General features: G+C 43.8%; 1 protein-coding gene across 2 annotated transcripts in view; it reads right to left on the bottom strand.

Annotated features, from left to right (window-relative positions):
- snx27b (sorting nexin 27b) overlaps nucleotides 1-9,795 on the bottom strand; it is a 21,819-nt gene extending 12,024 nt beyond the window's left edge. Inside the window, exons 1-2 of one of the 2 annotated variants that reach the window (XM_035380466.1) lie at nucleotides 9,259-9,795; nucleotides 1-218 (exon numbers count right to left, since the gene is read on the bottom strand). The exon at nucleotides 1-218 is cut by the window's left edge and continues 14 nt beyond it. In XM_035380466.1, the coding sequence (XP_035236357.1) occupies nucleotides 1-218; nucleotides 9,259-9,581 (541 nt within the window). In that variant the 5' untranslated portion in view covers nucleotides 9,582-9,795. The remainder of the gene's footprint in view (nucleotides 219-9,258) is intronic. The other variant, XM_035380474.1, reaches the window with a different exon arrangement.
- Between the last annotated feature and the right edge of the window lie 1,864 nt (nucleotides 9,796-11,659).

Genomic DNA, 11,659 nt, shown 5'->3' with positions numbered 1-11,659 from the left:
CGTTCTGCTCCACGTGCTTGTAGGTGGGCACGGAGATGGGCACGGCCTGCTTGTCGCTGTAGTCGTAGCAGGACTGGGCGCTGCCGTCGTCCCCGGGGTCCAGGCTGTCCGCTTCGGGCTGCGGCACGGACAGAACCGCCAGGACCAGCTCCCGCTCCCCGGCCCGGATCAGGTCCACCACCTGCTTGTGCGTGGCCCCCTCCACGTTCACCCCGTTCCTGAGAGAGAGAGAGAGAGCACAGGAACCCTCTGTGATACACGGATACCGAAACACAGCGGCACACACGCTCACGCGCGCGCTCACGTGCACACACACACACAGAGCAGTGCAGATATGCACACGCTGTACTTGGAACCCTGAGCTACGTGCTTCAGTTAATTTGCGGGCTCTTTAAGCCAACATAGGGAGTCTCCACATCAAGTGGGTACTTAACACTTACAGTAATCATAAGTCAAAGAAAAAGCACATGAACTTAGCTCATGAAGGCATGCACCAGGTACACTTCAGATCTGAAACACTGCAGGTAATCACTGTCCAATAAATAGATGAATATGGGGGAGTCAATGAAGATTTCAAAAGGGCAACAGCAAGCGCTTGAGAATGGAGACGGTAGCACTGGACACATGGAACTTTTGAAGTACATCACACTGAGAGGCACAAATTGAGAGAAGCAGGTGGCATGACCGTACCAGTGAGAGTGAGACTTCAGCTTTTCACTTCCTTTTACTGTAACTGACATAGCTGGCTAATGTTTCACAGAATGCCATTCTCAGGCAAGATAAACATGCGCACACTTGCATCATATGTAACGTCAAAGCCTGGAGTCTACACAGTGAGAGATTCCCAGTGTAAAACAGTCTTTGCTGCACCTCCTCTCAATGGCCAACTGTCTGTGACTACAGCTCACAGTGTCTGTTCCTCCTGTCTCAAATTCACCTTTAACAAACTCAGACATTGTTTTGGAGTGTGTGGAAGGGACACCAAGCATTTACAGTGTCTATCTTATATTCATAGACCACAGTACACAAAAACACAGCGTGACAAACACACACTTTTGTGTGTTTAAAAAAAAAAAAAAAAAAAAAAAAAAAAAAAAAACTAGACTAGTATAACATAGCAAACACCACTCTTTTTTTAAGGTTAAAACCACACAGTGTGTGTTATTCTCTGAAGCCCATCTCTTAAATGCCATTTGGACAAGACATGGGCACAGCCCTCCAGTGGTGGAGGTTGTGTTTGTGTGTTTGTGCATGGATGTCTGTATGTCCAAGTCAAAGAAGAAGAGGGAGAGAGAGAGAGAAACGGTCTGTGTGTGTGTGTGTGTGTGTGGCAAGTGCGTGCAGCGAGAGTGTGTGTGTGTGTGCATGTGTGTGCGGTGAGCGTGTGTGAGAGCGTATGTGTGTGCAAGTGTGTGCAGCAAGCATGTGTGTGTGTGTGGCGAGCGTGTATGTGTGTGTGTGTGCGGTGAGCGTGTATGTGTGTGCGGCGAGCGTGTGTGTGTGTGTGTGTGCGGCGAGCGCGTGTGTGTGTGCGGTGAGCACGTGTGTGTGTGTGTGTGTGCGCGGCGAGCATGTGTGTGTGTGTGTGCGCGGCGAGCGTGTGCGTGTGTGTGCGCGGCGAGCGTGTGCGTGTGTGTGTGTGTGTGTGTGTGCGGCGAGCGTGTGTGTGTGTGTGCGGCGAGCGTGTGTGTGTGTGTGTGTGTGTGCGCGGCGAGCGTGTGTGTGTGTGTGTGTGTGTGTGCGCGGCGAGCCTGTGTCTCTGGAGCAAGCGTGTGTGGGCAGCCTCGCGGCCAGCGTGGGCAGAGAAGCGGAGAGCCAGACTCTGATGAGAGCGCTGAGAGAGTATCGATCATGAGAAGCGGGCGTAGGCCCGGCTCAGGACTGCTGCTGCGGGCAGAGTATTCCGAAGCACAGCCCATCCCCATGCCGACAGCGCCATGGAGACAGCAGCCGCTTGCTGCCTTTGATTTGGGCCCTAAACGCCACGCGCTTACAGTGAGCCTGCTGCCCAAAGCCGTTACGCGGCTTCTGCTGCTGTGGCAACCTATGGATCCATCCGCGCTCCACAGGGCCGCATTAAGATGCCATTTTGGCTGCTGCTTCTCATAGCAGCGCAAAAGGACCAACCCCGCGAGGACAGTGAGAAAAGTCGCCGCTGTTATTGTCTAAGCAATGGAGAGTAATGATACAGACATGCATGCACAATTGGCAGCAGTGATTTCAGACACACCATTGGTCTCATGAAAGAAATGCGCTTATGAAGTCAGAGCATCATTATATTCTAATTGTCTTGCTTACGCAGAGTGCATTTTCCACATTTTGTACTTCCCTTTACTGGTCAGATTTGGGGGAAAACAACACTCCTTAAAGCTCTGACGCATTTGAAAAATTAAGTGACAAGGACGCACAGGCTTTTAAAATAGCAGTAGTAGTACTTTTGTTTTAGCAGAATCTGCCACACATTTACACCAGTAGTTCCCAAACTGCGGCTTTGGAGAGGGGAGATGTAAATCATATAGGCTACATGTGGAACACCATTATTTAATCTCTACCACTGGTCACACCAGGTATAGACTGGTTCACACCACTAAAAATTAAAGACTAACCCAGTTACATTCACAATGTTCGAGCAGTCGTTCTGTAAGTTTGAATTCTATTACTGAAAACACATTTTTTGCCTTTTTTACCTTTTACGTACATTTAAGGGATGTGCCACAGAAAATTTTCTTGCTCCTGAAGAGGGTTGCCGGCAAATAAACTTTGTGGACAAGAGAGACACAATTGGCAATGTACTGAAACTAATTCTGTTAAGTGACTGGCTCAAAAGTACAACAGCTGTACCTCATTAATGATTTGAACCCACAACCTTTCATTCTTGACCCACGTCCTCAATCACTACACAGCTGAACAACTATTGTCTGCTGATTTTATTTTTTACTTTAACTAGCTAGCCGTACCAAAACACAACGAGTCTTTATCATTGGATCATTCTGGAAGGATAGATGCCAGTCCAGCCTGCCCAGGGTGTATTCCTGCCTCTCACCCAATGCACACTGGGATATGCTCCAGCACCCCCCGCGACCCTGACCAGGAATAAGTGAGTGTAGATGATGGATGTATAGATAGATGCCAGCCCATCACATTTCACTGTGGCCCATGTGGTCACACACAACAAATTCCAATCAAGCCATATATTCGCTAAGAATGACAACCAGCATGGTGCTTAATATTTTCACTTTTGATATTTATACTCTAATAGCCATTGACAGCCAATACAGACGAAGACAGATAGAACTAAATGTATGCTAATCTTTTGAAGAAAAAAAAATCTCCTGGCTACGAGGAAAACTATTCTACAAGGGCTGACACGCGGAGAAACTTCCGGAGGAAGTCATACACCGATACAGATACAGGCAATGTTTAACAAAGACCGTGTGAGGTCTGCCAAGTCTGCAGTATTAGAATCCCTGGTCTGTCACCCTGCTCCACTCCTCTGCATGCGTCGCCCGCTCCTACAAAGGGAAAGCGGTTGTTCGCCTGTCGCTTTTCGACCCTTCGCCACAGCCGTTCTGCAGCCCGATAGTCACACAAATCAAGTTATGCTTATTTTTCCTTTTAAATTATCCTCAGTGCCAAGGTAACTGATTTAATACGGGCTCATTAAAATAATGGCGGTAATCAAATGGGCTTGCTTCCCCCCCTTTCATTCTTGACAGAAAGTTAGAACCAAAAAAAACAGAGCCGCGGCTAAGACAGTATGCAGTGCAATACACAATATCAGGGCTGGAATTACATGGTGATCATACAGCCACTGCTGCAGGTGCCGTGCATTTTGGCCATAACGCCCTTTCAAACGTAAGGACCTTCACAGCCATTTGTGCTTTGCCTTATAATTAGAGACACCAGTTTATTTAGGTCACGTGGCCTTGAAGGATCTCGACTTGCATTACCATACAAATCCCCATGGGGCACTGTTCTCGTTGGATTACCGCAACGACCCGACTACTTAATTAGTGATCGTGACCGTCATAAATGCAATTTGTTGAAAGTAACACACTAGGTAGGGAGATAGATATGTGACATGGTTGGAATATCAAACACAACCAAGTCTTTGAGCAACCGGATGCAACAGTACCCTCCTGGTACACTGGGCACTGACAAAGTCTGTTTTGCACAAACTGCAGCAAATCCATACAGTCACAAAAAACAACAGGCCATGGTACCATTCCCAGTACTTAAATTTCTACTCCACATTTATGAACCTGGAAATGTACATCACCCCAAATAGTATTGCTGTTATTCACAGAACAAGCCAGGCTGAAACAATCCTCTGCTTTGAGAGTAGACAGATAAAAATACAGTACATACAACATACAATAAGGTCGAACAACAGAAAAATGAATACCATTTGAATGAATAACGTCGGCTCAACAGACCTACAGAGCAGTCAAATGAATAAATACCCATAGGGTCAAAACAAAGCATTCAAGACTCTGGGCCAGGTTGATGGTGGTGCTGTGTATTCAATGATATACTGACAATGATCACCACCCAACTTGTAACCATTCAGCCCACAAAGTATAATGCACATTGAGAATCAGTGTAACAGAACCACCAAGGTATATTTCCACACCTGGTCTTTTGGGATTTAATCAGTTTCCCTGCAGCCACAGTTTAAATGGCAGTTGGAAAGGTATCCGCGGCCCTTGTTCTTTAATTTGACTGCTCAGCTAGAGCATTTTGTGCACACTGGTCTGCTGCTCCAGAAGATCCACCTGCTGCTCCCTTTGACTAGGCAATATGGAGCCGTTCACCAGGCACGGTCAGAACAGCATCTACGGACCTTTCAGAAAAAAACTCAAAGATTGACACTGTTTGGAAGGATAAGCTTATGGGCCACGCCATCACGCTGAACACCCTCACCCTCAACCGACGTAGTGTACAGCCTAACCTCACCTGGCAGGCGTCTTTTCCATGACAACAGATTCACGCAGCACTTTCCATGCTACTGCTCATCAATACTTTCCCGAGAGAAACGGTGCTCTTTTCAGAACTGCGTAATCTTTTCCTAATCGTGTCTGTGTCCTATTCAGAAAACTGAAGCAAAACACGAGGGAAACCAGATGAAATTTAAAATACTAGATTTCAATTGGGATATGGTGCTTCCTACTTCCTGTACACCTTTTTTTAGCCTTGTTATGGGTAAATAAACAATTGGAAAGTAATTTTTAGAATTGCAAAGGCCATTTTTAATCTAATTAGAAGTCGCAGCTGGTTGTGTAACATTGCACACAGGGTCAAAGTCACACATATGTATAGACCTACAGTGCAGTTTGTAATTATTTGGACAGTGGAACAATTTTTGTTGTTTTGGCTCTGTACTCTGGCACAATGAATTTTAATTGAAACAATGAATATGAGGTTAAGGCACAGCCTGTCAGCCTTAATTTGACAGCATTCTCGGGTGATCCGCATAGGAATTACAGCCCTTTTCAGACATAGACTCCCCATTTTAGGGGACCACAAGTAATTTGACAAATTAACATAACCTTAAAGACGTGGTATTTAGTGCTTGGTTGGAAATGCTTTGCATTAGATAACTGCCTGAAGTCTGAGACACTACAAGGGTATCTTGCCTGGTGCTCTGCCAGGCCTGTACTGCAGCTATCTTCAATTGCTGTTGGTTTCAGCCACGTTGTGCCTTCAGTCTCGTCTGCATCAAGTGAAACACACGAACAATAGAGTGTAAACCTGGCTGTGGTTATTTTGAGGGGCTTAGGTTCCAGAAGCAAAAGCTCCACGGATTCACTTTTTACCTTGATAGTCCAACGTGAAGTGCCGTTATGGCACTTCACAACCTTGGGTGGGTATGGAACTCTCCCGGTCGAATCATCACCTCAAAAAATTACCAATAACATCGAAAACGATTTCATTTCATTGAAAAAAGGCAAGGGTACAAGACAGTGTACATAATTTTAGAAGATTCATTAACTACCAGTCCAGAAGACATAGCATTAGGAATAATCCAATCACAGAGATGAATTTTCTGTAGGTCCGCCATTTTATTGAGGTAATGTCCGGTTAGTCCAGTCGTCAAGACCCTTTGGAACCCTTAGGCCCACCCACGTGACTAGTCCACAGCCTCAGGCACACGATATCACCACAGTAACAGCCTCCGAGGCTCATGGGTACTGCAGTACTTGAAACACAGAGCTAACCAAAAACATGATTTCTCCGAAAAGAAGTTGAAACATTCGTAACCAAGGGCCATAACATCAATCTATTGCAACATTTTGTAACCCAGGAGACTCCCTGGATTCTCTGTTGCGTAATATTGTGGTTATTGCTTAGATTCAATTTTACGATCTGGAGAATCTGCATTGAAAACCTCTTCCGGAACCCTGAGCCCCGTCCACATTTCCACCAAATTGGATGCTGGGCAGGTGATTGACTGGGCTAGTCACGATCATTCCAGTTCATTGGCCTTGAATAACTCCTTGGTTGCTTTAGTATGTTTTGGTGCATTTTTGTCAGCCGGTCATTGTCCTGCTGCAAGGTTAAGTGCCGTCTAAAGAGTTTAGAGGCATTTGGTTGGGTCTGAGCAGATCAGACATTTCTGTACACTTCAGAATTCATCATGCTGCTGTCATCAGCACTCACATCCTCAATTAAAGACACGTAAGCCAGTTCCAGTGGCAGCAATACATGCCCAAGTAATAACACTACTTTCACAATGTTTCACATATGAGGTAGTATGCTTTGTCTAATGAGCATCTCTTTTCTTTCTCCACACTTTCCTCTTCCCATCACTTTGGTTCAGGTTAATACTCAACTGATCTGCCCAAAATACTTTGTTCCAGAACGCTACAGTTTTAAATGTACTTTTTCAAAGCAAACTCCAGCCAGGCCGTTCTGTTCTTGAGGCTTACCAGCGGTTTGCATCCTGCGGTGATCCCCTTAGGTTATGCTGGTGTAGTCTTCTCTTTATGGCAATCTTTGACACATCTATGCCTACATCATGGAGTGTGTTCTTAATCTGTTTGACAGTTAAAAAGGGGTTTTTCTTCACAATTGAAATTATTCTTCAGTCATCCACCACAGAGGTCTTCCATGGTCTACCAGGTCATTGGCTATTCTTGAGCTCACCATTGTATTCTTGCTTCTTACTGTACCAAACAGTTGATTTTGACACCCAATGTTTTGGGTATACCCCTGGTCGATTTATTCTAATTTTTCAGCCTCATAATGGCCTGCTTTACTGGCAATGGCACTTCTTTCATCCTCATGTTGTAAGACAACAGCAAGGCTCCAAATGTAAATATCACATCTAGAATCAACTCTTGACCTTTTGGTAGCTTTCTTATGCATGAACTAATGATGCAATGACGCACAAATAGCCAAGAAACTGAGTGGCTAACTATCCAATTACTTTTGGTCCCCCAAAACAATGTATGGAGCTGAAATTCTTACACGGATCCACAATATGGATGCAAATACCCTCAAATTAAAGATGACAGTCTGCACTTTAACCTGATATTCATCATTTAACTTAAAATTCGACATGCTGGAGTACAGAGCCAAAACAAAAATTGTGTCACTGACAAAATACTTACGAACTTCACTGTATCCACACACCACATTATTGAACAAAAGCTAGATTTTGACATTATCATCATATTGAGGTCTAAGGACAACAACTGTCTGCATTGAGGGAAAGCGTACCGATAATATTGATGACCGCCAGTGACTCTGCGCATGTGTGAGTGAGTTGTGTGTTGTGTATGTGACTAGACTTCGCAATGAACACGCGCGCGCATACACTGACGGTCTTTCATAAAAATGGACCAGCTATTCTGCTGTTAGCTGGCTAGATCTTGCAGATGCCGCACATACACACATTTAAACCTTCAACTTCCGTACGTACATCGAACTTAAGCATAAAGCTATCGTTTTGAAACCACAACAAGGTCGCTCTCAATACTACTTTGCAAATGAGATTTATTGGCACCAGCACGGCAGCAGTGTCGACAGATGGCTAATATAATAATTTTAATTCTGCTGTAATGACACTCAACCCAAGGTGCTAGTAGTCAGCGAAGTGACAGCATTTGCATTTAAATGTGCTCATCTGATTAGCTACATAATAAAAGAAAAATACATTATGGTGTCATGCCAGCCTATAACTAAGCGATTCGATATAAAGCTTGGCAGCTCAGCGTGTCAACGATAACGTTAATAAAACCGCTGGCTAACAGAACATAATTTATGACACAGCGAAAAGCAATGATGTCACACCTTAAGGTAAAAAATTCGTATACTTATTTGCTACGTTTCTGAATTTGGTGACATTTGCTAGATAGCGTATTTGTGTTGGTGTGTGTTCAGAATTTTTAATTCCCCCACCCCGTCCACCGAGCTCGAGCTTGTTTCAAACCAACAGATGCATAATGCAGGCATACAGAGCAAGCATATGACCGTCAAATTGTTTGTTACATATGCCATTGCATGAATGTTAGCTAACTGAAATCAAGGATGAAGTTACAGCGTCTTAACGTTCTGTCACTAACTAGACTAGCTTACTACAATGCTGATTAGTTGGCAAGCTCACCAGTCATCACATTTGCAAGTCAGCTTGCAAGACAACAATGTCCACATTGTGATACGACTTTTAGAAAAATATTTTTTGATTACGAGATGCAATCAAGCTAACATTAAATAGGCGTGACATTTTCAAAATGTTGGCAAGCTAACTGAAAAATAACTGAACATTCTGTCCTTTCTCCACCTTGAGAATTCGTTTGTCAGTCAATGTTAACCTAACTTAACATAGCGTCCGCTATCGTAACTAGTCATTAAATATCCAGCTAACCACGTCAAACCAGGTCTATCGATATCCAAGTTATAACGTCGGTTGCTACCTAACGTTGGCTAGTTACTGGCCAGTGTCCCTAGCTAGCGAACAGTTCCTAGCTATGAATAAATGCCAATGCACAAAACCATCGCTGGCTGTCTACATAGTTAGAGACTAACTGGACTCTGGAATCATATAATTTTATAGCTTTTATTGGTTTCTTTAGTCCAACTTAATCCAACACGTAGCAAACTAAAAACGTTATTGTTACATAGTGTATGGGGTAACCAGTCAGTGGCGTTAGCAAGATGACAATCAAGCTAACAAGTTAGCAAATAACGATAGCTAGTCTGGGAAGCTAAACGCAAGCTAACTAAAGACGTGAAGGAGTCAGCAAACAAACTTACACTTCCAGGATTCGGTCTCCTTTAGAGATACCAGCTCTGTCCGCTGCCCCTCCCGGTAAGACGGCACTGACGTGCTGGAGAGGGGCATACAATTCTCCGTTGATGCTTCGAAGCTGCCCCCCTTCACTAACTTGCCCTCGAACGTTGAAACCATAACCAGAATCAGACTTCACGATCCGAACCAGTCGAGGCCCTGACGTCACCGTGGTCGCCGTTTGGCCTCCGGTACCGACTGCCGAACCAACACCGGAGCCGTTCCGCGATGATGTGTGAAGCAGCGAGGGAGCCGCCGACCGAATTTCGTCTCCTTCTATGTCCGCCATGTTTTAATTTTCCCCTCTCACTCGGGTCTCCCACACTTCACTACAACATTTGCTAAATACGCTAGACGGAGACGCTGGATGGAGAAACCGATGCTGTTTCGAGACCGCCCCACCATCACGAGGCGCCCAGTAGCATGTCTACTCTTCCGTCATAACAATATAAGAGAACGTCATGCTGCGCCTGATCTGTAAATCATATGGATGATTCCCATCCTTCAGTACGTCCATAGTTTACCCGATCTGTAATTTATAAGCCTGGTCAGTGAATCTGCGCAGAATTTTGCACAGCATTCACAATGCAGGCGTAGCCAACCAGTGAAACGTAGAGCCTTGCGGAACTTGTAGTCATTTAATGTGTGTGCCTGTCTCATTACTTTCTGACAGTTGGCACGAACATGTCAGTTCTAAGATCTTTTCACTTCATCGGGGTTTCGTGTGAAAATCATTTTTAAACCCTTGGCCACACTAAATAACCTCTGCCATGCCTTTTGAAAACTTTGAATTACGTTTCACCGTTTAATATTTAGCATAATAAACGCTAAAATGTAGTTTTAGGTATGCCTATTTGTGGATAGAAATAATAAATGCCTGTCACCAGGATTAAAACAAAGAAATTCAGAAAAATACTAATCGTATAGTATCAGTTTATTTCTGAAAACGGACTATTATGTGCACTAAGTTTCACAAAAATGGAACTACTGGAAACCGTGAAAAGTCACACTTCCTTACCACACGGTGGAGACATTGAATTAAAAAAATAAAAAATCCATTCGGACGATCATTTTCACTCAGCAGAGTCCATGTCAATACGAATTCTACAATATAGCCAATATACAATTCAGGATGGATAAAACATCTTGTATTGTATGTCTAGTATTTGGCAATATAATATAGACTACATACAAAATGTCTTCTCCAATATTTAACACTTTTCATATTCCATGATTATAAAGACAAGTTAAAGGAGTTATTGAAGTGTACAGTGCATTTTGTACAAGCTGACTGTGGTGAACTGGATTTTTGCAGTTTTTGAGTCACCCCCCCCTCCACCCCCCCTTTTTTTCAGATGTGCAAAATTAAGTCAACAGATTGTTAAGAAACGTAATCTAATCTTCTGTATTACCATGTAAGACTTGAAAAAATATTAAAAACGCTGCAAGATTACATGCAGGAAACAATGGGCTTGAGATCCGTGTACAGCAGTGGTAAACCAACCCTGTTCCTGGAAATCTACCGTTTTCCTGGAAATCTACCGTAGGTTTTCATTCTAATCCTAATTTGGCACACCCAACTCTACACATTGGCAGCTCAATGAGATCTCTAGGTTTGAACGACGTGTGCTTTGTTTGTGTTTAAGTGAAAACCGACAGAAAGGCGGAAGTTGTAAAAATGACACTCCTTCATCCAAAAGTAAGTTGAAAAAAAAAAGATCACATTGCGACTCAACAAATATGTCAATGAATAAATAAATAAATAAATACACAAAATGATGCACGTTACATCACTTGCAACATCATAGATAATTTTAACAAACCTTAAAGTACTGCCTCCACCTCAGAAGGAAAGCCCCTATTGATATGCCAGTGGTCTCACCATTTCCGTTCAGAAAAGTTTGGTGGCTAAGGAAGAAACCTGCGACTGCTCTCCAACTCTTCCCCAGGCCTGAAACTCAGGCATCTTATAGAGATGTGATTACTATGAACCACAGCAACAGCTATTCCTGTCAAATTCCCTTCCTGCCGCCATATACACCCTGCTGACACCAAGCCCGGTTGTTTTATATGGTAAACTAGCTTGCATTCTCACCTGCTTGAGAGGGACTAGAAAGGCGTGATCATTGCTAAGCGTGTATAATGTTTGGCATATGTGCTGGAATACTTAAGTAAGCTTTCTGTTGCAGAAGAATTGCATATTTTGAAGCAAATGTTTGATTATAATAATGCATTTTGTTGGCAAGCCGTTGTTCAAGCGGGATAATGACCTCGGGGCTGAGAATTATACGGTTTGAATACACTTCCCTGAGGGAAATTGAAGTTGCATACTATAATTAAGCTACTACCCGGCTTTGTCTTGGCCAA

The sequence above is a fragment of the Anguilla anguilla genome, chromosome 1 (assembly GCF_013347855.1).
Source record: "Anguilla anguilla isolate fAngAng1 chromosome 1, fAngAng1.pri, whole genome shotgun sequence".
NCBI classification, from domain to species: domain Eukaryota; kingdom Metazoa; phylum Chordata; class Actinopteri; order Anguilliformes; family Anguillidae; genus Anguilla; species Anguilla anguilla.
Note: the sequence above shows the minus strand (reverse complement) of the source record. Positions and strands in the feature narration are given on the sequence as shown.